This window comes from Cherax quadricarinatus, chromosome 35 (genome assembly GCF_038502225.1).
Source record: "Cherax quadricarinatus isolate ZL_2023a chromosome 35, ASM3850222v1, whole genome shotgun sequence".
In the NCBI taxonomy this organism is placed as follows: Eukaryota; Metazoa; Arthropoda; class Malacostraca; order Decapoda; family Parastacidae; genus Cherax; species Cherax quadricarinatus.
In genome coordinates this window covers 11,890,858-11,918,156 of record NC_091326.1, presented here as the reverse complement: position 1 = coordinate 11,918,156, position 27,299 = coordinate 11,890,858, and the positions used below count along the sequence as shown (strand labels likewise).

General features: G+C 40.0%; 1 protein-coding gene across 5 annotated transcripts in view; it reads left to right on the top strand.

Annotated features, from left to right (window-relative positions):
* Positions 1 to 27,006, top strand: part of LOC128694983 (galactosylgalactosylxylosylprotein 3-beta-glucuronosyltransferase S) — a 109,067-nt gene extending 82,061 nt beyond the window's left edge. For all 5 annotated transcript variants that reach the window (XM_053785358.2, XM_070091386.1, XM_053785356.2 and 2 more), the window contains 3 exons: positions 14,670 to 14,932; positions 22,413 to 22,511; positions 24,775 to 27,006. In XM_053785358.2, coding sequence (XP_053641333.1) covers positions 14,670 to 14,932; positions 22,413 to 22,511; positions 24,775 to 25,005 — 593 coding nt within the window. In that variant the 3' untranslated portion in view covers positions 25,006 to 27,006. The remainder of the gene's footprint in view (positions 1 to 14,669; positions 14,933 to 22,412; positions 22,512 to 24,774) is intronic.
* Positions 27,007 to 27,299: the final 293 nt, after the last annotated feature.

Below are 27,299 nucleotides of genomic sequence, written 5' to 3'. Positions count from 1 at the left end.
CTGGTTTACATAAGAACATAAGAATGGAGGAACACTGCAGAAGGCCTACTGGCCTGTACAAGGCAGGTCCTTATCAAAATGACCTCTACCCAAAGCTACCCAAGAATTAGCTCCCATACCCAGTGACACCAATCAAACCCAGCCCCTCCCACTCGTATATTTGTCCAGTCTCTTCTTAGTGCTACCCAAGGTCCTAGCCTCTATCACCCTACTGGGAAAATTGTTCCACGTATCCACAACTCTGTTAGAAAACCAGTACTTACCTATGTCCTTTCTAAATCTAAATTTCTTTCTTTCTTTCAACACACTGGCCGTATCCCACCGAGGCGGGGTGGCCCAAAAGGAGAAACAGAAGTTTCTCCTTGTACATTTAGTAATATATACAGGAGAAGGGGTTACTAGCCCCTTGCTCCCGGCATTTTAGTCGCCTCTTACAACACCCATGGCTTACGGAGGAAGAATTCTGTTCCACTTCCCCATGGAGATAAGAGGAAATAAACAAGAACTAGAAAGAAAACAGCAGAAAACCCAGAGGGGTGTGTATATATATATATGCTTGTACACATATGTGTAGTGTGACCTAAGTGTAAGTAGAAGTAGCAAGATGTACCTGTAATCTTGCATATTTATGAGACAGACAAAATGTAAATTTATCCAACTTAAATCCATTATTTCTGGTTCTTACCTGATTCGACACCCTCAGTACTTTATTAATATCTCCTTTGTTTATGCCCATCATCCACTTGTACACTTCAGTGATATCTCCCCCTCATTTTAGGTCTCTCCAGAGAGTGGAGATTAAAGGCGTTAAGTCTATCTTCATACGGGAGATTCCTTACACAGTAAATCATTTTAGTCATTCTTCTCTGTATGTTCTCCAATAAGTCTATATCCATCCTGTAGTAAGGACACCAAAACTGAGCGGCATAATCTAAATGAGGCCTCACTAGTGATGTAATCTGTTAGCCTTGTTGTGCACACTTAGGCGTTGCTGTCTTGGCTTTAGGTTTCTGCTTACCATGACTCCCAAGTCTTTTTCAAATTCTGTATGATCAAGCTCTACTTCACCTATGGAAATAAATGGTATAAAATACCAACACAATGGAAATATAAACACACATGCAGTATAATGTGATCCTTTATTGACAACGTTTCGCCCACATAGCGGGCTTTTTCAAGTCACAAACAGATCTACCTGGGTGGACGGTACAAGAGTATTTGTAGTCAGGTTGAGAATGCTGGGTCAGGTGGAGAATGCTGCATGTGATGATCTACTGAGTGGGGTTAAAGAGTCTAAAATTTTGGGTAGCTTGGAAGAGAGATTGGATAAGTATACGAGTAGACCTTCTGCAGTGTTCCTCCATTCCTATGTTCTTATGTGGGATAGTGATGAATCATCGCTTATCTCTATATCCAACAACCTCAACCAGAACAACGGCTTCTATAACATAGCTGAACCACTTGCCAAGAAACTTCTTCATTGCTATCCCACATAAGAACATAAGAATGGAGGAACCCTGCAGAAGGTCTATTCATATACTCATCCAATCTGTCTTACAAGCTACCCAAGATTTTAGACTCTTTAACCCCACTTGGTAGATTATCACATGCAGCATTCTCCACCTGACCCAGCATTCTCAACCTGTCTATAAATACTCTCGTACCGTCCACCCAGATAGATCTGTTTGTGACTTGATAAAGGCCACTGTGTGGGCAAAACGTTGTCAATAAAAGATCACATAATAATGCATTTGTGTTTATATTTCTACTTCACCTAGTTTATAGCTTCAAGGGTTATTTTCATTACCAAGGACTAGTACCTTACACTTATCCACATTGAACTTCATCTGCCATTTTTCAGACCAAAACATTAATTTGTCCAAATCCTCCTGGAGTTCATTGCTATCTTCCTTAGAATGAATCATACGGCCTATCTTTGTATCATCAGCAAATTTTCTCGTGTCACTCATAATCCCTTTATCAAGGTCATTAATGTAAATTATGAACAAAAGAGGGCCTAAAACTGATCCTTGTGGAATGCCACTAGTGACTAATCCCCATTCAGATTTGACCCCATTGATGGAAAAACTCTGCTTTCTATTGGTAAGCCATGCCTCTATCCATGCTAGAACTTTACCTCCTATACCATGAGCTGCCACTTTTCTTAAGTCTCTTATGAGGTACTCTATCGAAGGCTTTACTAAAATCCAAATAAACAATATCATATTCTTTATCACTGTCTAGTGCCCCAGATGTTCTATTGAAGAACGTCAGTAAATTTGTCAGGCAGGAGATTCATTTATCAAGTTATGCTCTTCAAGGTGACTTCTAATAATGTCATCTATAATTGATTCTAGTAACTTGAGCACTATAGATGTCAGGCTTATTGGACGGTAATTTGAAGGAACAGACTTATCCCCTGATTTGAATATAGGAACCACATTAGCCATCTTCCACAACTCTGGCACAACACTAGTAAAGATGGATGCATTAAACACACTCAGTTCCACCTTGCATTCCTTAAGTACCCTGGAAAACAACTCGTCAGGCTCCGGGGACTTATTTTGCTTCAGTTTGTCTATCCATGTCCCTTGTGACAGTAATATTAGTCAATTTGAATTCATCAGAAACTGAATAATTGTTAATTTCTGGATTTTCATTTATGTCTTCCTGTGTAAAAACTGAAAAAAATAGTCATTAAATATGGAACACATTTCCAGTTCATTATCCATCAGCTGTCCATTCCCAGTTTTCAGAGGTCCTACTTTTTCCTTCACCTTCGTCCTATACACTTGAAAGAACCCCTTTTGGATTAGTCTTTGATTCATTAGCAGTTCTAATTTCATAGTCATGTTTAGCCTTTCTAATCCCCTTTTTTACTTCTCTTTTAAGCTGAACATATTGGTCAGTAAGATTAACCTCTCCTCTTCTGATGCGCCTATAAATTCTCCTTTTCTCCCCTAATAGATGCTTTAACCTACTGTTAACCCATTTGGGATCGTTATTAGACCTAATTTCTCTCTGGGGAATGTATATACTCTGAGTACAGTGTACATTATTAAGGAAAAAATCATAAATGGAGATCCCTTTGTAATCATAAGTATGAGCATCGTCAATAAAATCCTTCTCTAGATAACCCCAATCGAGATTTGACAGGTGTTTCCTAAGTCCACTATAATCAGCAGAACGAATATCAGGGATTTTTACCATATTATCATTATTCTTGTATTCCCAGTTAATGCAAAAAGTGATGGATTTGTGATCACTTGTGCTAGGCTCTTCAGTGATCTCCAGATTATTTACAAGTGTTTCCTTATTTGACAAGACTAGGTCTAGCAAATTATTACCCCTGGTAGGCTCTGTTACACACTGCTTCAGAAAACAGTCCTGAACTGTTTCCATAAAGTCACTGGACTCCAGATTACCGGTCAAAGAATTCCAGTCAATTTGACTAAAGTTAAAATCCCCTACTATCACTATGTTACTGTGTCTAGAAGCCCTAACAGTTTCGTCCCAAAGAAGTCTCCCTCTATCGTGATCCAAGCCTGGAGGTCGGTATATTACACCTAGAATTAGTTTTTCTTGACCTTCTACAAACTCTACCGAAACAGATTCTGTTATTGTAATAAAGTTGGTAGAATTACCGACAATATGTACAGTAAAATGACACAAGTGCAACTAATGTGACATTTTTATTGTGGCAACGTTTCGCTCTCCAGGAGCTTTGTCAAGCCGTTACAAATAGTACATGGACACAGAGGGGATATATAGGCTCAGAGTGAGGTGCAATACTAGTGGTAGTAGTAGTAGTGAGGTAAGTTGTAGTAGTAATATATTATGTTACAACAATTGACTCGCACAAGAGTAAAAGGATATAAAAGCAATAACTTGGGTAACAAAAAATAGGTTAGATAAATATTTCTATTGGAGGCTGGATAGAGAAGGCCTGTTTCAATGTAATGTGCTTTGTGTACTATTAACAGGAGAGACTATGCGATGGCAGGGTTTACTGTTTTCAGGAGGATTCTTGCGAAGACTTCAGAGATGGTGAAGCTGCCTTTGTTTTGTTTAATTGTATTAGAAACAGCTATTAGTGAAGATTCAAGACACTTGCTTTTGCAGAAATTGGTTTCTTTGATCACTAATTGGGCGTCCCTGAATTTCACGAGATGATTGATGGAATTTCGGTATTGTACACAGGCGTTGTTCAAGTTATCGTTCCTACATATGTAAATGTGTTCATTGAGGCGGGTGTCGAGGTTTCTTGCTGTTTCACTTATATAAATCTTGTCGCAGCCTCCACAGGGTATAGTGTAAACCCCTGCGTTGACTGGTTCGTGGTGCTTGGATTTTGTTCTGGTTAGATCCTTTATTGAAGTGCTGGAAGCGATGGCGACTCTGGTGTTAGCTTGTGAAAGTACTTTAGAAACATTCTGTCAACTTCACACCTCCATATCTCCGCAAGTATTGATTGCAAAAAATTTTTTGGGCCTATAATACTCGCACAAAAAAAAAAACTATCATTTCATAAGAATTTTTTTTTTTTTTCAAATATTTTTCGACCCTGAGAACAAGTTTGGGAGAGGGCCTCTTGACTCTGAAAGGGTTGAAATGAGATTAGACAAATATATGAGTGAGAGGGGCTGGGTTTGATTGGTGTCATTGGGTACAGGAGTAAATTCTTGGGTAGCTTCGGGTAGAGGTCGTTTTGACAAGGACCTGCCTTGTATGAGCCAGTAGGCCTTCTGCAGTGTTCCTCCATTTTTATGTTCTTATGTTTTTGCAGAGGCACCCAGATGCAACAGTCTAGAAGGATATATAAAGATATAAGAACATAAAGTGAAGGTAGGTATGGTATGGTAGAGTTATTATTGAAAGAATTAAGAGTAAGACGGAGAATAGGATAGCAGATGAACAAGGAGGCTTTAGGAAAGGTAGAGGGTGTGTGGACCAGGTGTTTACAGTGAAACATATAAGTGAACAGTATTTAGATAAGGCTAAAGAAGTCTTTGTGGCATTTATGGATTTGGAAAAGGCGTATGACAGGGTGGATAGGGGGCAATGTGGCAGATGTTGCAAGTGTATGGTGTAGGAGGTAGGTTACTGAAAGCAGTGAAGAGTTTTTACGAGGATAGTGAGGCTCAAGTTAGAGTATGTAGGAAAGAGGGAAATTATTTCCCAGTAAAAGTAGGCCTTAGACAAGGATGTGTGATGTCACCGTGGTTGTTTAATATATTTATAGATGGGGTTGTAAGAGAAGTAAATGCTAGGGTCTTGACAAGAGGCGTGGAGTTAAAAGATAAAGAATCACACACAAAGTGGGAGTTGTCACAGCTGCTCTTTGCTGATGACACTGTGCTCTTGGGAGATTCTGAAGAGAAGTTGCAGAGATTGGTGGATGAATTTGGTAGGGTGTGCAAAAGAAGAAAATTAAAAGTGAATACAGGAAAGAGTAAGGTTATGAGGATAACAAAAAGATTAGGTGATGAAAGATTGAATATCAGATTGGAAGGAGAGAGTATGGAGGAGGTGAATGTATTCAGATATTTGGGAGTGGACGTGTCAGTGGATGGGTCTATGAAAGATGAGGTGAATCATAGAATTGATGAGGGAAAAAGAGTGAGTGGTGCACTTAGGAGTCTGTGGAGACAAAGAACTTTGTCCTTGGAGGCAAAGAGGGGAATGTATGAGAGTATAGTTTTACCAACGCTCTTATATGGGTGTGAAGCATGGGTGATGAATGTTGCAGCGAGGAGAAGGCTGGAGGCAGTGGAGATGTCATGTCTGAGGGCAATGTGTGGTGTGAATATAATGCAGAGAATTCGTAGTTTGGAAGTTAGGAGGAAGTGCGGGATTACCAAAACTGTTGTCCAGAGGGCTGAGGAAGGGTTGTTGAGGTGGTTCGGACATGTAGAGAGAATGGAGCGAAACAGAATGACTTCAAGAGTGTATCAGTCTGTAGTGGAAGGAAGGCGGGGTAGGGGTCGGCCTAGGAGAGGTTCGAGAGAGGGGGTAAAGGAGGTTTTGTGTGCGAGGGGCTTGGACTTCCAGCAGGTATGCATGAGCGTGTTTGATAGGAGTGAATGGAGACAAATGGTTTTTAATACTTGACGTGCTGTTGGAGTGTGAGCAAAGTAACATTTATGAAGGGGTTCAGGGAAACCGGCAGGCCGGACTTGAGTCCTGGAGATGGGAAGTACAGTGCCTGCACTCTGAAGGAGGGGTGTTAATGTTGCAGTTTAAAAACTGTAGTGTAAAGCACCCTTCTGGCAAGACAGTGATGGAGTGAATGATGGTGAAAGTTTTTCTTTTTCGGGCCACCCTGCCTTGGTGGGAATCGGCCAGTGTGAAAATAAAAAAAAAAAAGGAGGAACACTGCAGTAGGCCTGTTGGCCCATACTAGGCAGGTCCTTCACAAATCCAACCCACTAACAGAATAAACGCTACCCAAGCAATAAGCTTTGACAATTCTATTTACTCGCGTGCAAGTTCCACTCAAATCCAACCCCTCTCACTCGTGTACTTATCCAACCTAAATTTAAAACTACCCAAGGTTTTAGCTTCGATAACCCTACTAGACAGACTGTTTCACTCATCAACTACCCTATTACCAAACCAGTACTTTCCTATATCCTTTGTAAATCTAAACTTATCTAATTTGAATCCTTTATTGCGGGTTCTCTCTTGGAGAGAGATCCTCAAAACCTTATTTATATCCCCTTTATTGATGCCCATCTTCCACTTATACACTTCGATCATGTCTCCCTTCATTCTTCGTCTTACAAGTGAGCATAGTTTAAGGGTCTTCAATCTCTCTTCATACAGAAGATTCCCAATGCTATGTATTAATTTAGTCATTCTACGCTGAATTTTTTCTAATGAATTTATGATCATTCTGTAATATGGGGACCAGAACTGAGCTGCATAATCTAGGTGAGGCCTTACTAATGATGTATAAAGCTGTAATATAACTGCTGGAATTCTGTTTGCTTTATTATGTATGCTTGGGTATTGCTGTCTTGATTTAAGGTTGCTGATTACCATAACCAGTAGGCCCCTGGCTGTCTTCAAAAAGGCACTGGACAGGCACCTAAAGTCAGTACCTGACCAACCGGGCTGTGGTTCGTACGTCAGCTTGCGTGCAGCCAGCAGTAACAGCCTAGTTGATCAGACCCTGATCCACTATGAGGCTTGGTCTCTGACCGGGCCGCGGGGAGTTGACCCCCGAAACCCTCTCCAGGTAACCCCCAAGTCCTTTTCACAATCTGTCAGCTAGGTTCTACATTATTTAACTTATAAGTGCTAGGGTTATGGACACTTCCCAGCTTCAAAACCTTGCATTTATCTACATTGAACTGCATCTGCCACTTTTCTGACCAGGTATCGAGTTTGTCTAAATCCTCCTGAAGTTTCATAATATATACGTTTGAATCATTTATCCTATCTTTGTGTCATTGGCAAATTTGCTCATTTCACTTGTAATTCCCTCATCAAGGTTATTGATATATATTATAATCAACAACAGGCCTAAGACTGATCCCTGTGGAACACCACTTGTTACAGATCCCCACATGGATTTGACCTCATTTATGCACAGACTCTGCTTCCTGTTAGTGAGCCATGACTCGATCCATGACAGCACCTTCCCCCCAGTGCCATGAGCTATCACTTTAACAGTCTCTAGTGCGGTCCTTTATCAAAAGCCTGGAGATCACCGAAGAGCTTGGTGCAAGTGATCACAAATCCATAACTTTTAGCATTAACTGGGAATACAAGAATAATGATAATACTGTAAAAATCCCTGATTTTCGTTCTGCCGATTATAGTGGACTTAGTGAACACCTGTCTAATCTCGATTGGGGTTATCTAGCTAATGATTATATTGACAATGATCATACCTATGATTACAAAGAGATCTACATTTATGATTTTTCTTAATAATGTACACTGTGCTCAGAGCATATGCATTTCCCAGAGAGATATTAGATCTAATGATAATGATTGTAGGTAGTAGGTTGGTAGATAGCAACCACCCAGGGAGGTACTACCGTCCTTCCAAGTGAGTGTAAAACGAAAGCCTGTAATTGTTTTACATGATGATGGGATTGCTGGTGTCTTTTGTCTGTCTCATAAATATGTAAGATTACAGGTATGTCTTGCTACTTTTACTTACACTTAGGTCACACTACACATACATGTACATGTTTATTTATACACACTCATCTGAGTTTTCTTTGATTTTATGTTGATAGTTCTTGTTCTTATTACTTTTCCTTTTATATACATGGGGAAGTGGAATAAGAATCTTTCCTCTGTAAGCCATGCATGTAGTAAAAGTCAGCTACAGTGCCCGGAACAATGGGCTAGTAACCCCTTTTCCTGTAATAATTAGTAAAAAGAATAAAAAGAAGAAAATTGTCAAAGTGGGAAGTCTGAATGTGCGTGGATGTTGTGCGGATGATAAGATGATGATTATGGATGTAATGAATGAGAAGCTGGATGTCCTGGCTTTAAGTGAAACAAAGCTGAAGGGGGTGGGAGAGTTTCAGTGGAGAGGAATAAATGGGATTAGGTCAGGGTTTTCAAATAGAGTTAGAGCTAAAGAAGGATAAGCTATGGCATGAAAAGAGGGACTATAAATGTATTAATTCAAGGTTTATGTGGAGTAAAATAAAAGTTTAATGTGAAAAGTGGGTTATAGTAAGTGTATCTGCACTATGGCATGAAAAGAGGGACTATAAATGTATTATTCAAGGTTTATGTGGAGTAAAATAAAAGTTTAATGTGAAAAGTGGGTTATAGTAAGTGTATATGCACCTGGAGAAGAGAGAAGTGTAGAGGAGAGAGATTTTGGGAAATGTTGAGTAAATGCATGGGGAGTTTTGAACCAAGTGTGAGAGTACTTGTGGTTGGTGATTTCAATGCTAAAGTGGGTAAAAATGTTGTAGAGGGAGTAGTAGGTAAATTTGGGGTGCCAGGGGTAAATGAAAATGGGGAGCCTTTAATTGAGCTATGTGTAGAAAGAGGTTTGGTAATAAGTAATGCATATTTTATGAAAAAGAGGATAAATAAATATACAAGGTATGATATAGCACGTAATGAAAGTAGTTTATTAGATTATGTATTGGTGGATAAAAGGTTGATGGGTAGGCTCCAAGATGTACACATTTATAGAGGGGCAACTGATATATTGGATCATTATTTAGTTGTAGCTACAGTTAGAGTAAGAGGTAGATGGGACAAGAGGAAAATGACAAGTAAGAGGGAGGTGAAAGTGCACAAACTAAGGGAGGAGGAAGTTCGGGTGAGATATAAGCAACTGTTGGCAGAAAGGTGGGCTAGTGCAAATATGAGTAGTGGGGGGGTTGAAGAGGGTTGGAATAGTCTTAAAAATGCAGTATTAGAATGTGGAGCAGAAGTTTGTGGTTATAGGAGGGTGGGTGCAGGAGGTTTTTACAAAGCAGAAGCGTTATAAGAAGAGTAGAGTATAGGGAGAGTAAAAGAAAGGTGAAGAGAGTGGTGAGAGAGTGCAAAAGGAGAGCAGATGCTAGAGTGGGAGAGGCACTGTCAAGAAATTTTAATGAAAATAAGAAAAAATTTTGGAGCGAGTTAAGCAAATTAAGAAAGCCTAGAGAAAGAATGGATATGTCAGTTAAAAACAGTGTAGGGGAGTTAGTAGATGGGGAGATGGAGGTATTGGGTAGATGGCAAGAATATTTTGAGGAACTTTTAAATGTCGACAAAGAAAGGGATGCGGTAATTTCAAGCACTGGCCAAGGGGGTATACCATCTTGTAGGAGTGAAGTAGAGCAGGATGTGAGTGTGGGGGAGGTGCGTGAGGCATTACATAGAATGAAAGGGGGTAAAGCACCTGGAGCTGACGGGATCATGACAGAAATGTTAAAAGCAGGGGGGGGATATAGTGTTGGAGTGGTTGGTATTTTTAATGTATGAAAGAGGGGAAGGTACCTAGGGATTGGCAGAGAGCATGTATAGTCCCTTTATATAAAGGGAAGGGGGACAAAAGAGATTGTAAAAATTATAGAGGAATAAGTTTACTGAGTATACCAGGAAAAGTGTACGGTAGGGTTATTATTGAAAGAATTAGAGGTAAGACAGAATGTAGGATTGCAGATGAGCAAGGAGGTTTTAGAGTGGGTAGGGGATGTATAGATCAAGTGTTTACATTGAAGCATGTATGTGAACAGTATTTAGATAAAGGTAGGGAAGTTTTTATTGCACTTGTGGATTTAGAAAAGGCATACAGAGTATAGGGGAGGAATGTGGCAGATGTTGCAAGTACAGTGGACCCTTGACCAACGATATTAATCCGTTCCTGAGAGCTCATCGTTAATCGAAATTATCGTTAGTCGAGTTAATTTTCCCCTTAAGAAATAATGGAAATCAAATTAATCCATTCCTGACACCCCAAAGTATTGAAAAAAAAAAAAATTTACCACATGAAATATTAATTTTAATACACACAAACTGAAGAAGACATGCACAGTTACATGACACTTACCTTTATAGAAGATCTGGTGATGATTGATGGGATGGGAGGAGGGGAGAGTGTTGATTGTGTTAGTGTTTAGCAGGGGAATCCCCTTCCATTAGGACTTGGAAGGGGATTTCCCTTTTCTGGGGTTACTTCCCTTCTTTTAATGCCACTAGGACCAGCTTCAGAGTCACTGGACCTCTGTCGCACAACATATCTGTCCATAGAGGCCTGTACCTCCCGTTACTTTATGACATTCCTAAAGTGTTTCACAACATTGTCAGTGTACAGGTTGCCAACACTGCTTGCAGTAGCTGTGTCAGGGTGATTTTCATCAAAAAAGGTTTGCACTTTAAGCCACATTGCACACATTTCCTTAATCTTAGAAGTAGGCAACTTCAATTTCTCTATCGCCTCCTCCGAAGCAGTTTCCTCAGGTGTGGCCTCTTGCTGTTGAAGATGATCTAGCAGCTCATCAGTGGTTAGTTCTTCATTGTCCTCCTCCACCAACTCTTCCACGTCCTCCCCACTAACCTCCAACCCCAAGGACTTCCCCAATGCCACAATGGATTCCTCAACTGGCATAGGATTCTCAGGGTTAGCCTCAAACCCTTCAAAATCCCTTTTGTCTACACATTCTGGCCACAGTTTTTTCCAAGCAGAGTTCAAGGTCCTCTTAGTCACTTCCTCCCAAGCCTTACCTATAATGTTTACACAATTGAGGATGCTAAAGTGATCTCTCCAAAACTCTCTTAGTCAGTTCGAGTTTCTGAGGTCACTACAAAGCACCTTTCAAACATAGCTTTTGTGTACAGTTTCTTGAAGTTTGCAATGACCTGCTGGTCCATGGGCTGCAGGAGAGGAGTGGTATTAGGAGGCAAAAACTTCACCTTAATGAAGCTCATGTCTGCAGAAAGTCGCTCTGCCAAGTCTGAAAGATGACCAGGAGCATTGTCTAATACCAGGAGGCACTTAAGGTCCAATTTATTTTCCAGGAGCTAATTTTTCACAGTGGGGGCAAATGCATGGTATAACCAGTCATAGAAAAAGTCTCTAGTGACCCATGGCTTACTGTTTGCCCTCCACAGCACACACAAATTAGCCTTGAGGACATTGTTTTTCCTGAACACTCTGGGAGTTTCAGTGATACACCAATAAAGGCTTCACTTTGCAATCACCACTAGCATTGGCACACATCAACAGAGTAAGCCTGTCTTTCATAGGCTTATGTCCTGGGAGTGCCTTTTCCTCCTGAGTAATATAGGTCCTGCTTGGCATTTTCTTCCAAAACAGGCCTGTTTCGTCACAATTAAACACTTGTTCAGGTTTCAGTCCTTCACTGTCTATGTACTCCTTGAATTCCTGCACGTATTTTTCAGCCGCTTTGTGGTCTGAACTGGCAGCCTCACCATGCCTTGTCACACTATGTATGCCACTACGATACTTAAATCTCTCAAACCAACCTTTGCTGGCCTTAAATTCACTCACATCACTAGTTGCTGGCATTTTTTTAATTAAATCGTCATGGGGTTTTGTGTACAACCTGGCCAGCTCGGAGATACGCACTCCACTTTCATACTTAGCAATGATGTCTTTCTTCATATCCATAGTAATTCTCATCCTTTTTGCTGTAGGGTGGGCACTAGAAGCTTTCTTGGGGCCCATGGTGACTTATTTTGCAGGTGCAATCACTACAAACGCTGTGATAATATGAAATGTTCCAATTGTATGTTTGGATGGGACCGCGGTGGCTGGCTGGCTTGTAAACACTAGCACCCACGGGACAAGTGAGGCGTGCTCAGGCCATAAGTGGACGCGTCTCAAACAGAACGAATAGCGTTGGTCGGGTTTTTTAGCGCTAGTCGAGGCAAAATTTTTGCGTTAAAATGTATCGCTAGTCGGATTTAACGTTAGACGATGCCAACGTTGGTCGAGGGTCCACTGTATATGGAATAGGTGGTAAGTTATTAAATTCTGTAAAGAGTTTTTATGAAGATAATGAGGCTCAGGTTTTGGTGTGTATAAGAGAGGGAGACTACTTCCCAGTAAGAGTAGGTCTTAGACAGGGATGTGTAATGTCACCATGGTTGTTTAATATATTTATAGATTGGGTTGTAAAAGAAGTAAATGTTAGGGTGTTCAGGAGAGGGGTGGGATTAAATTATGGGGAATCAAATACAAAATGGGAATTGACACGGTTACATTTTGCTGATGATACTGTGCTTATGGGAGATTCTAAAGAAAAATTGCAAAGGTTAGTGGACGAGTTTGGGAGTGTGTGTATATTAAAATTCAGGATATTAGCAGTTTGGAGGGATATGTTGCGTATCTTTATATGTATATGCTTCTAAACTGTTGTGTTCTGAGCACCTCTGCAAAAACAGTGATTATATGTGAGTGAGGTGTAAGTGTTGAATGATGATGAAAGTATTTTCTTTTTGGGGATTTTCTTTCTTTTTTGGGTCACCCTGCCTCGGTGGGAGACGGCCGACTTTAAAAAAAAAAAAATAAAAAAAAACTCTACCTCATTCTGCCTATTACTGGTTTCCCTAAAACTCACATTATCGCTACACTGAGAATTCATTGATTTTCCACAAAAACCCATACCCCTATCTATTTCTAGTTTAAAGACCTAAGAGCTCCCTCCACTGTGTTGGCCAGTGCTCCCACCCCAAACCTAGATAAGTGAACCCCCATCCCTAACATACATGTCATTTCTACCATAGAAGAGGTCCCAGTTGTCTATGAATGTTTCTGAATTTTCCTTAGTGTTTGTCCAGCCAGCAATTGACACCAATTGCCCTGGACAACCATTCATTTCCAACTCCTCTCCTGGGCAAAATGCCACATATCACAGGGCTCCCACCCTTTTTCATAATTATCTCTATTGCTGTCCTATACCTGCTAATCAGGTCTTCACTCCTACGTCTGCCAACATCATTGCCTCCTGCACTGAGGCAGATAATAGGATTGCTCCCATTACCTTTCACGATATCGTCTAGATGGCTAACAATATCCCCCATCCCAGCCGCAGGAAAACATACCCTCTGCCTCCTCTTCCTGTCCCTAAGACAAAAAGCCCTATCCATAAACTTAACCTGACTGTCCTCAACTAAAATGATGTTCTTACCTTCACTGGCGGAGTTCGTTGTGATGTTCTTGATGGTCTTCGTTGGGGTTTCAAGGGATGTTGACTCGCTCTCATCCACCAATGCTTCCTTGGTGCTCATTGTGATGTTCCCAGTAGACAACCCACATTCATCGGGTAGCACTGAAAATGGGTTGGAAGTTTCCACAGTAGTCTTCTAGTTCTTTGTTGTTTCTGCCACTCCTACAGTCTTCTTGATCTTTAGCTTCGTTCCATGTTGCCCGGCCGCTGACCAGGTTCTCCTCTTGACCTGAGGACTCCCAACAGGAGGATTACTACGAATCCTTGTTTTCCTGTGTCAGTCGCCATATCTCGAGCATAGCAACCCTAAGCTCCTCCTTTAGCTGCTAGTAGAATTGCTTGAGAGGATTTCTTGGTGTGTGTGGGGAAGTACCCTGGCTGGTGTGTAGGGAAGTACCCTGGCTGGTGTGTAGGGAAGTACCCTGGCTGGTGTGTAGGGAAGTGCACTGGCTGGTGTGTAGGGAAGTGCACTGGCTGGTGTGTTCTTCCTTGAATTGTATCATGTTTCTCGCCTTCTTTACCAAAGGGCTGGCACTAGGAGCTTTCTTTTGGCCCAAGGTGACTTATTTTGCAGTTGCAAGCACAAAAAAGAATGGAATATTATGAAATGTATCACATGAACATGTGGGGTGATGGTCACTCACCAATAAACAATGACACACTGACTGGGAATGGTGTGTGGGGCACCTTTGTGTGACACGGGTACTGGGAGGCCACTTGTACGCATTCCGGATGACCGACGAATGGCGAGGCAAATTATGAACTGCGAGGCTATATTTTGACAAAAAAAGTTGTCGAAAGGCGAAATTTACAAAGCGTGAGGCTTACGAAACTCGAGGGTCCACTGTATTGTGTTATCATGTATCTATAAACCATTAATTAGCTGTTTGCCATTATTTGAGGGTCAAAATAAAATATTTATTCTGATAAACCTCTTGTGTTAAAGAATTGTGAATCCCTCTTCCAGAATTTTGAAAATTATATAAATTATTTTTATGTTGTCAGGTCTTCCTTATACGCATCTAGCTACTCCAATGCCTGATGTATATCGTAAAGAACGATATGTGCCACGCGGTGTGTCCAATCGCAGAGCAGCCTTACAGTGGGTGCGGGATTATGGCAAAAACACGGGAGTCCTATTCTTTTTAGATGATGATAATGCTATAGATATTCGGCTTTTTGAAGAAATGAGATCAACAGAAACTGTATCAATGTGGCCTGTTGGATTGATTGGAGAGTATACTGTCAGTTCTCCTGTTGTTAAAAATGTAAGTTGTACGTATAGTATAATACAGGTCCGCCATCACAAATTCGGCATCATTGGGACCTGTAGTGTGCCGGATTACCGAGTTTGCCAGATTACAGAGTGGTTAGGTTAGAATACACTTAATAAAATTAACCAACTTGACTTGCACAAAGTTCATTGAACATCGGCAAAAATCGAACATTTCCGCTACTTTGAGCTCAGTTTTGAGGTACTTTTCTTCGTGAAACCAATCAAAATCATATCTATTTCTGTAATATATCTTCCATTCTATCAAATGAGACCAAAAAAAAAAACTAGAATACAACCATAAAAACCATATGAAAACATACTGCAAAGAGACGGCTGATGGCTGAGAAGTGTACCCCCTTATTTTTCATCCTTTTCATTTTTTTTCTTTTTTGGTGTACGTTAAGAAGCAGCTTTCCATCATACATTGCCCAAGTATGATGGAAAAGAAATAAGATAGCCTAACAAACAACTGAAAAGAAAAAATATTTACCAACAATCATATACATGTATATAGCAAGCCCAGGCCAGGTACTGGAAATAAGTCACTTTGTATGACGTTTTTTGGGTTATCCTAGGTTCTCTATACATACACTGCTATGTATGATACTCTATGTAACTGTATTTATGTATACCTGAATAAACTTACTTATTTACTTGCTTCTATTCTGTCAACTGAGTACAAGAAACCTCCCATTTGCCTATTTCAACTCTGCAATAAAGTGGTCAGAAATTGGCAATTTGGCCAATTTCACACAAATTTCAGCAGATGCCAATTTCAAAATAGGATCCAGAATAAACAATGCAGACATTCCTGGCACTAAAATAACATTTTCTCTGTTCATTAGATACAGCTCCAGACCCCTCTTATTTTACTTTTGCTTACCATTTGGAATTTTTATTCACGCAAAAAATAGAAGATTTACTGTTATGCCGACTACTGCATTATTGTAATAATTGTATAAATAATGTCAACCCATTCTTGACTGCGTATTGGAATTTGGACTGGCAGGCACACACGTATTAGATAGTGACGTTATTTGTTTACTCTTGAACATCGCTAAAGAATAGAACATTTCTGCTACTTTGAGCTCAATTTCAAGGTACTTTTCATTGTGAAAGCAATCAAAATCATATCTATTTCTGTAATATATCTTCCATTCTATCAAATGTGACCAAAAAGCAAGAAAACAACTATAAAAACCATATGAAAATATACCGCTATGAGGCTGCTAATGGCTGAGAAGTGAACTCCATTATTTATGGTTTGATTTCTTTCATTTTTGGTGTATATTAAGAAGCATCTTTCCATCATACATTGCCCAAGTTTCAATAAGATAGCCCAACAAACATTTGAGAGAAATAATAATAATAATATGATATGATAGAGTGGATAGAGGAGCAATGTGGCAGATGTTGCAAGTATATAAAATAGGTGGTAAGTTACTAAATGCTGTAAAGAGCTTTATGAGGATAGTGAGGCTCAGGTTAGGGTGTGTAGAAGAGAGGGAGAATACTTCCCGGTAAAAGTAGGTCATAGACAGGGATGTGTAATGTCACCATGGTTGTTTAATATATTTATAGATGGGGTTGTAAAAGAAGTAAATGCTAGGGTGTTCGGGAGAGGGGTGGGATTAAATTATGGGGAATCAAATTCAAAATGGGAATTGACACAGTTACTTTTTGCTGATGATACTGTGCTTATGGGAGATTCTAAAGAAAAATTGCAAAGGTTAGTGGATGAGTTTGAGAATGTGTGTAAAGGTAGAAAGTTGAAAGTGAACATAGAAAAGAGTAAGGTGATGAGGGTATCAAATGATTTAGATAAAGAAAAATTGGATATCAAATTGGGGAGGAGGAGTATGGAAGAAGTGAATGTTTTCAGATACGTACTTTGGAGTTGACGTGTCGGCGGATGGATTTATGAAGGATGAGGTTAATCATAGAATTGATGAGCGAAAAAAGGTGAGTGGTGCGTTGAGGTATATGTGGAGTCAAAAAATGTTATTTATGGAGGCAAAGAAGGGAATGTATGAAAGTATAGTAGTACCAACACTCTTATATAGATGTGAAGCTTGGGTGGTAAATGCAACAGCGAGGAGACGGTTGGAGGCAGTGGAGATGTCCTGTCTAAGGGCAATGTGTGGTGTAAATATTATGCAGAAAATTCGGAGTGTGGAAATTAGGAGAAGGTGTGGAGTTAATAAAAGCATTAGTCAGAGGGCAGAAGAGGGGTTGTTGAGGTGGTTTGGTCATTTAGAGAGAATGGATCAAAGTAGAATGACATGGAAAGCATATAAATCTATAGGGGAAGGAAGGAGGGGTAGGGGTCGTCCTCGAAAGGGTTGGAAAGAGGGGGTAAAGGAGGTTTTGTGGGCTAGGGGCTTGGATTTCCAGCAAGCATGCATGAGTGTGTTAGATAGGAGTGAATGGAGGCGAATGATACTTGGGACCTGACGATCTGTTGGAGTGTGAGCAGGGTAATATTTAGTGAAGGGATTCAGGGAAACCAGTTATGTTCATGTAGTCGGACTTGAGTCCTGGAAATGGGAAGTACAATGCCTGCACTTTAAAGGAGGGGTTTGGGATATTGGCAGTTTGGAGGGATATGTTGTGTATCTTTATACGTATATGCTTCTAAACTGTTGTATTCTGAGCACCTCTGCAAAAGCAGTGATAATGTGTGAGTGTGGTGAAAGTGTTGAATGATGATGAAAGTATTTTCTTTTTGGGGATTTTCTTTCTTTTTTGGGTCACCCTGCCTCGGTGGGAGACGGCCGACTTGTTGAAAAAAAAAAAATAATAATAATAATAATTAACATATTTACTACAAATTTACTAAAAAAGAGAAGAAAAACTTCATAAAACTGGGATGCTTGAATGTGCGTGGATGTAGTGCGGATGACAAGAAACAGATGATTGCTGATGTTATAAATGAAAAGAAGTTGGATGTCCTGGCCCTAAGCGAAACAAAGCTGAAGGGGGTAGGGAAGTTTCAGTGGGGGGAAATAAATGGGATTAAATCTGGAGTATCTGAGAGAGTTAGAGCAAAGGAAGGGGTAGCAGTAATGTTGAAGGATCAGTTATGGAAGGAGAAAAGAGAATATGAATGTGTAAATTCAAGAATTATGTGGGTTAAAGTAAAGGTTGGATGTGAAAAGTGGGTCATAATAAGCATGTATGCACCTGGAGAAGAGAGGAATGTAGAGGAGAGAGAGAGAGAGATTTTGGGAGATGTTAAGTGAATGTATAGGAGCCTTTGAACCAAGTGAGAGAGTAATTGTGGTAGGGGACCTGAATGCTGAAGTAGGAGAAACTTTTAGAGAGGGTGTGGTAGGTAAGTTTGGGGTGCCAGGTGTAAATGATAATGGGAGCCCTTTGATTGAACTTCGTATAGAAAGGGGTTTAGTTATAGGTAATACATATTTTAAGAAAAAGAGGATAAATAAGTATACAAGATATGATGTAGGGCGAAATGACAGTAGTTTGTTGGATTATGTATTGGTAGATAAAAGACTGTTGAGTAGACTTCAGGATGTACATGTTTATAGAGGGGCCACAGATATATCAGATCACTGTCTAGTTGTAGCTACACTGAGAGTAAAAGGTAAATGGGATACAAGGAGAATAGAAGCATCAGGGAAGAGAGAGGTGAAGGTTTATAAACTAAAAGAGGAGGCAGTTAGGGTAAGATATAAACAGCTATTGGAGGATAGATGGGCTAATGAGAGCATAGGCAATGGGGTCGAAGAGGTATGGGGTAGGTTTAAAAAAGTAGTGTTAGTGTTCAGCAGAAGTTTGTGGTTACAGGAAAGTGGGTGCGGGAGGGAAGAGGAGCGATTGGTGGAATGATGATGTAGAGAGAGTAGTAAGGGAGAAAAAGTTAGCATATGAGAAGTTTTTACGAAGTAGAAGTGATGCAAGGAGGGAAGAGTATATGGAGAAAAAGAGAGAGGTTAAGAGAGTGGTGAAGCAATGTAAAAAGAGAGCAAATGAGAGAGTGGGTGAGATGTTACCAACAAATTTTGTTGAAAATAAGAAAAAGTTTTGGAGTGAGATTAACAAGTTAAGGAAACCTAGAGAACAAATGGATTTGTCAGTTAAAAATAGGAGAGGAGAGTTATTAAATGGAGAGTTAGAGGTATTGGGAAGATGGAGGGAATATTTTGAGGAATTGTTAAATGTTGATGAAGATAGGGAAGCTGTGATTTCGTGTATAGGGCAAGGAGGAATAACATCTTGTAGGAGTGAGGAACAGCCAGTTGTGAGTGTGGGGGAAGTTCGTGAGGCATTAAGTAAAATGAAAGGGGGTAAGGCAGCCAGGATTGATGGGATAAAGATAGAAATGTTAAAAGCAGGTGGGGATATAGTTTTGGAGTGGTTGGTGCAATTATTTAATAAATGTATGGAAGAGGGTGAGGTACCTAGGGATTGGCAGAGAGCATGCATAGTTCCGTTGTATAAAGGCAAAGGGGACAAAAGAGAGTGCAAAAATTATAGGGGGATAAGTCTGTCGAGTATACCTGGTAAAGTGTATGGTAGTTATTATTGAAAGAATTAAGAGTAAGACGGAGAATAGGATAGCAGGTGAACAAGGAGGCTTTAGGAAAGGTAGTGGGTGTGTGGACCAGGTGTTTACAGTATTTAGATAAGGCTAAAGAGGTCTTTGTGGCATTTATGGATTTGGAAAAGGCGTATGACAGGGTAGATAGGGGGGCAATGTGGCAGATGTTGCAGGTGTATGGTGTAGGAGGTAGGTTACTGAAAGCAGTGAAGAGTTTTTACGAGGATAGTGAGGCTCAAGTTAGAGTATGTAGGAAAGAGGGAAATTATTTCCCAGTAAAAGTAGGCCTTAGACAAGGATGTGTGATGTCACTGTGGTTGTTTAATATATTTATAGATGGGGTTGTAAGAGAAGTAAATGCGAGGGTCTTGGCAAGAGGCGTGGAGTTAAAAGATAAAGAATCACACATAAAGTGGGAGTTGTCACAGTTGCTCTTTGCTAATGACACTGTGCTCTTGGGAGATTCTGAAGAGAAGTTGCTGAGATTGGTGGATGAATTTGGTAGGGTGTGCAAAAGAAGAAAATTGAAAGTGAATACAGGAAAGAGTAAGGTTATGAGAATAACAAAAAGATTAGGTGATGAAAGATTGGATATCAGATTTGAAGGGAGTGAGTATGGAGGAGGTGAATGTATTCAGATATTTGGGAGTGGACATATCAGCGGATAGGTCTATGAAAGATGAGGTGAATCATAGAATTGATGAGGGGAAAAGGGTGAGTGGTGCACTTAGGAGTCTGTGGAGACAAAGAACTTTGTCCTTGAAGGCAAAGAGGAGAATGTATGAGAGTATAGTTTTACCAACGCTCTTATATGGGTGTGAAGCATGGGTGATGAATGTTGCAGCGAGGAGAAGGCTGGAGGCAGTGGAGATGTCGTGTCTGAGGGCAATGTGTGGTGTGAATATAATGCAGAGAATTCATAGTTTGGAAGTTAGGAGGAGGTGCGGGATTACCAAAACTTTTGTCCAGAGGGCTGAGGAAGGGTTGTTGAGGTGGTCCGGACATGTAGAGAGAATGGAGCGAAACAGAGTGACTTCAAGAGTGTATCAGTCTGTAGTGGAAGGAAGGTGGGGTAGGGGTCGGCCTAGGAAAGGTTGGAGGGAGGGGGTAAAGGAGGTTTTGTGTGCGAGGGGCTTGGACTTCCAGCAGGCATGCGTGAGCGTGTTTGATAGGAGTGAATGGAGACAAATGGTTTTTAATACTTGACGTGCTGTTGGAGTGTGAGCAAAGTAACATTTATGAAGGGGTTCAGGGAAACCGGCAGGCCGGACTTGAGTCCTGGAGATGGGAAGTACAGTGCCTGCAGTCTGAAGGAGGGGTGTTAATGTTGCAGTTTAAAAACTAGCGTAAAGCACCCTTCTGGCAAGACAGTGATGGAGTGAATGATGGTGAAAGTTTTTCTTTTTCAGGCCACCCTGCCTTGGTGGGAATCGGCCAGTGTGATAATAAATAAATAATAATTTACTACAAGTACATGTACATGGTTTACAGGCCTAGCCGACATCAGTGACATACTACTATTTCAGGCAGATTAGGTCAGTGTCCCAGGATAAGACCCACACTAGTCCACTAACACCCAGGTACCCATTTACTGATGGGTGAACATAGACAACAGGTGTAAAGAAGCACGCCCAATGTTTCTACCCTGGCTGGAAATCGAATATTTACCAAAAATCATGTATGCTAGCCCAAGCCACTTTGTCTGACTTTTTTTGGGTTATCCTAGGTTCTCTACACATATGCTGCTGTGTGTGATAATCTATGTAGAGAAAATAGTTTTTTATTTGTTTTATGTTGCACTACGAAAGCAAAAGACTTGGCAGACGATGCAACATCCCCCCAATGAAAAGCAGGGGTGTCACTAGCACGTTAAGAGACCATACAATAAGTGTCAGGGGCCCGAGACTGTTCAACTGCCTCCCAGCATACATAAGGGGGATTACCAACAGACCCCTGGCAGTCTTCAAGCTGGCACTGGACAAGCACCTAAAGTCGGTTCCTGACCAGCCGGGCTGTGGCTCGTACGTTGGTTTGCGTGCAGCCAGCAGCAACAGCCTGGTTGATCAGGCTCTGATCCACCGGGAGGCCTGGTCACAGACCGGGCCGCGGGGGCGTTGACCCCCGGAACTCTCTCCAGGTAAACTCCAGGTTTATCACAGTTAGCCCTGTGCTATACTCCATTTTTGCTAATATAAGCACCCAGGACAGGGATGGGAGAATGGTACTTGTATCCCATATCCTCTTCATGCCTCCATCGAACTGCTCGGTATTATGCCAAATATTATTCATCCTGGAATATTTAACATGTTTTTATGTTATTTATATTGTTTATTATGTCATATTAGATCAATTGTGATAGGCAAATAAGCCATAGTGTTGATATTAGCGTAATAACAAAGCATATTCCCCTGCATCACGAGACTGAGATCATGGCAACCGACAGTGGCTTCAAAGCCACTTTATCTTTAATGGACAATGTACTGTGTAGGTGCTTTACACAACGAGAAGCATTTCTTTTATTCATTGGAACCATGGGTAGGGCTAAAAGTAAGCAAGTTATAACAATAAATGGAGAAAAAGAAATTGGAATGACTTGTGCAGCAAGTAGTGCCACCAAGCAGTAGCAGCAGGTTGATGTGGCGACCCTGGAAATTTGAAATTATGCTAGCTGAAATTAGTGCCGTATAGCTGATGGAACCGGATATCTGATTGCTGGCTTTGTGATGGCTGACCTGTATCATAGTATTGAAATTCTTTCTTTAGTTTTACCATTGTGGTTACCTTATCATAGATAATACATTTATATTTCTTTAGCATTAACATGTGCATTATCACAATTTCAAGTACATATTATTGTAAATGACTATTAAAGGAAAAAAAATGTTACAGAAACTTACTTTTTTCTGCCCAGGGAAAAGTGGTTGGATTCTATGATGGGTGGCCAGCAGGCAGAAAGTTCCAGGTGGACATGGCTGGATTTGCTGTTGGTGTTGGCTATATGAAGAAACAGGTGATTATTATTATTATTATTATTATTATTAATAGTTGCTACTGAATTGTTTTCAAAGTTACTAAGATTTATATATTAAATTTTCATGTTAAAATTGGTTAAGGGTTTATTATCTCAGCATACTAGGATGTTAACAGATGAAACTGTGAGGAATCTGAAAAGCTGCAGGTTAAGAATTGGTGGCAAAATTTAATGAAGTTTTGATGCAAGTTGGGAGAGAGAATGGAACAGCCTCCTCTTTTTTTGAACATTGTCAACTAGCAGGAAAACATTAGTTTTTTTATGAAAGTATTGTTCTACCTCTTGGCCTTTGCACCACTTCATTCGTCATTTATTGGCCTTTCAGAACTAATTTTGTAGAGTCGAATGTAAAATAATATTATGGCTTAGCAAGATAAAGCAAGAGTTTACTTTTTATTATATTTATGGGAAAGGCCATAATGGTCATACATTGCCTGAGAAATGGGAGGTAACTACATTTTATTCAGGAAAGTGGAAAATTGCTCCTGTTTCTCAGATTGAGAGCCCTTCACTGTATTGATGGGAACAATACACTTGTACCTTCTTGCAAGAAGTGCCACTTGTTTTAAAACAAATGTTTGACAGCAGGTACGTGTATAGAATGAGAACTTCATGCCACCTTCATACAGGCAGGGTAAGATTAGACATTCGTTAATGCAAATTATGCATTCAGTGTATGAATTTGTTTTCAAAATTCTCCATAGAGTGGGGGGGGTCTTTTGCTGCGAGGAAGAAGGTCTTGATCTGAGGAATTTTACCTCCACTTCCTCAGATCGAATCTAAATACTTCCCTGGCTCTCCTTCTGCTTTTGATTTCATTAGTGAGAATGTTTACCCTTTTGTGAAATTCAGCTCTTAGAAGGGAAAAGGAATCAATGTTGGCTCTGTTCAAATGTAGCTTCCACTGGTAGAGCTGTGGTGGTTATCACTCTACCCATTGGAAATTGTATCATCAAAAAGCATGTCAGGTGACCCTCTGGTGAGATATCAGCCAGCCATCTGGCAGAGCTTCTGAAGACAAGTCTTGCTGGAGGTTTCCAGCAGATCCTGGGGTGGCATCCAAAAGTGTATGACTCCTGGTGTTTGTTCTGGTTTCCCTGCTGTCATTATTAGCTGAAAGACAGACACAGTTTGAGCTCTTGTCTAAACAGGCAACTTTGCTAAGCCTTTCTTAGTCAGTTCTGGAAGTGCCATCCTTGTGTTGTTCAACAGGTAGGGTAATAGATTGTGATTGTGGTTTAGGGTGGGTACAGTTACTGTATTTAGTTTCCTTTTGTTTATTCTTGGGATGTTGCTCCAGTTTTTTACTTTATGATAAGCAAGATATTAGTTAATTCTCCTGGTGCCCAAGTTCCTGCAATACCCTCTACCAACCTCTGCATGGTCATACACTTTCCTCAGAGCTCAAAATTGCTTTTGGACAACCACTAGCTGCTCAAACCCAGTATGCTGCAGACCTGTCAGGTTCCCAAAGCAACTGGGTATCACTACTTTTGTGTTTCTCAGTGGTTGCATTTATCCCCCTCCTTCAGTACAAACTAGTGGGAGTCCACCCCCACTAGTTTTTGTCATATTGAAGAACTTACAACATTTCTTTCACATTATGCTAAGCTACATTGATGCTGTCAGAGTACCAACATTAATACAAAAGTGGCTTGACTTGGTGACATCCATAGGAGTGTGTGTCAACATTTACACCTTACAGCACTAGTCTTCCTCTTACACCTGAATATCCTACCTTAGTTATAGCTAATTTTCATATAAAGGGATCATTCATAAAGCAGAGACTGCCTGTAGCATTCCCACCCTCCTGATGGGTAGTAATATGATTATTTTCACGCTCGTGTGATAGGAAAGTTACTATTCCACCCTAGTGACCTAAACACTTGTAGCTGATTAAGCATCAGAGGGTACACAACTCCTGAGACTGTCACTGCACATTTGTAGAAAGTTTGTCACTTATTTGTTTTTCTCCAAATTTCAGTGATTTAATTCATCTAGTTGTCATTCTTCATATTTGTTTTAGTTTCTGAGAATTTTTTAGGCTCATATTAAGAAGAATCTTTGGGCTCTTTTAAGTTTATCCAAATTATATTAATTGAATTTTTACTATCTTGGAAAATCTTTTCTCTAGTTTCATGCTTATATATAGTATTCCCCTTTCTGAATGCATGCCTTAGCCAATGATTTTCCAGCTTTGCTTTTAATTTTTCATCCAACTAATTATTCTTTTTGCTTTCAGAAAAAAGTGACAATGCCTTATATAGCTGGACATGAAGAAGATGGATTTCTTAAATCTCTAAATATAAACATAAATGAAATTGAAGTGAAAGCTAATGGGTGTACAGATATTCTAGTGTGGCATACACGCACGGCCAAGAACCCATTACGTAACCTTAATATAGAGAGTCACCAAAATGATAATATTAAAGTCCTGACTGACAACATGAAACAACTGGGTATGATCAAGTAGTTTTTACTGAGAATTTTGTGAAAATTGGAATATAGTACTTGAGAAACTTTTATGGGTAAAGTCATTGACAATAATGTAATATTCCTAGTGGTCTTTTTTTATGTCCAGTGGGGTAAAGTGAATTCTCCTTAGTTGATTTATGACCATAAGAATATGTACTCATGATCTCGTGAAATAGTCACCGGTGTGTTCATCTGATCTTCACTCTATCTACATCTTAAACTTAACTGCTGTAACTGAGCAGGTTTCCAGTGGAAATACCTGTTTTTTTTTTTCTTTAATTATTATTGTTATCAGTAATCTTAGAAACCTTAGACTAAAATATTGAACATCATTAACAGTTGAGAAGGATCAAGGAATTTAGGCATGATATACTATACCAGATACTGCACATGACAAAAATAATACCATAAGAAACATTAAATTGAAGGTACAGTACTGTATTTATATTCATTATGAATGGAAAATGTCTTTGTTCAATCTGTCTAAAAAGCTTTTTGTCCTCAAACTCTTATCTGTTCTTCAGACATCAATTGCCTCACACATCAAAGACTTCATGTAGAAGACAAATTTATGTCAGTAACTTGTGGAAGCATTACAACTGACAACACTTAAGGTAGCATGGCTTATTTTCCTTCGCAGGATTTTAATTTATTAAATCGGTAATCACTATACTCTTACTATATACATGTACTGTGCTAATAAATGGCACGCTTTGTTTTCATTACCCACGTTAAGCTAACTACTTAGGTTAAATGTTTTTTTTTTTTTTTTTTTTTTTTTGTGTGTGTGATAATTATATACATCACCATTAATAATAATTTCCCATTCTTCGCTTCTTTCCCTCTCCACCTCGCTTTTATCTGCAGTAAACCATCAATTAACATGTGACGTAGCTCGAATGAAAAAATTACTGCATATTGTCTGAGTACACCATAAATTTAGGTGAAAATAGTTAAAAGGCAGTACACATGAAGGCTAGTAACCGATAATTTCACTATAACTACTCATTCCTGTATCTGTCATATATGTAATTATCCTAAGTGTATTTATACAGATGTCAGTGATTAATAATAATGTGAAGGGATGATCTTGTGGCACTACCATAATACATCTTTGCATTTGAAGTTTGTAAGACCACCACAGTATTCAGTGTTTATATATAAACTGTTTATCGCAGGAGTCACAGGTCTAATATCCTTTGCATCATTGTGAGGATACTGGGGGTAATGTTTATAAACTGGGTTCACAAGTTCTGCATCTGTCCGTGAGAAAGACTACCACTACTATTTATACACCCTCTGCTTCTCTTCAGGTGCATAATGAAGATTAAAATTGAGAGGAACTTGGAAATAATGTGTATACAGAACCTACTTTGTAATAATGTTGGTAGAATTACCAACAATATGTTAGGTAAAAGGACACAAGTGCAACTAATGTGACATTTTATTGTGGCAACACTTTGCTTTCCTGGAGCTTTGTCAATCCATTACCATAACGGCTTGATAAAGCTTCTGGAGAGTGAAACATTGCCACAATAAAATGTCATATTAGTTGCACTTGAGTAATTTTACCTAACAGAACCTACTTTGTATATAATTTGTGCTAATTTAGTTGTTAAACTTTTGTCTTGTGATAAACAAGGCTGTTTATATGTGCTCATCCCTGCCTCCCTCCACCCTCTGCTTTTGTGCTCTAAAGGTGGGGTGGAGATAGTTGCTGTTTGGAAAGACATCTGAACTCGTATCTGTGCATCACTGGCAAGACAGTGATAGTATGAATGATGGTTAAAGTGTTTCTTTTTTTGGGTCACAGTACTTCAGTGGGAGAGAGCCAGTGTGTTAAAAAAAAAAAATTACAAAAACATTCTGGTAGTCAATTTCACAACACAGACTCTTGAGCCATTGCAGCCATTCCAACCAACTCTTCCAGCAATAACAACAGGACAGTGATAACCCGAGAATTTTTTTGTGATTTTGATCATTTGTTATACGTTTTGGGCCTCTTCAAGGGGGGCTCCTTGGCGTGGTGAAGAGGCTCTTGGTCTGAGGAATTAGACCTGTCAGTCTCCTTCTTCAGACCGAACCTAATTACCCCCCAATCCCCCCTTCCCTATCCCATCCTCCCCTTTTTCCTTTCCTCCTCCTCCTCCCCACCCCTTCCTTTTGCCCTTCCTCTTTTTGGCCTTTGGGATTTTTCCCACAGGCGTGCTAGTTCCTAGGTAGGGGAAAGGGTATCGGGGTCCATCCCATTCCATTGAGGTTCTTGGCAGTAGCGTAGTTTGCTGTGGAATC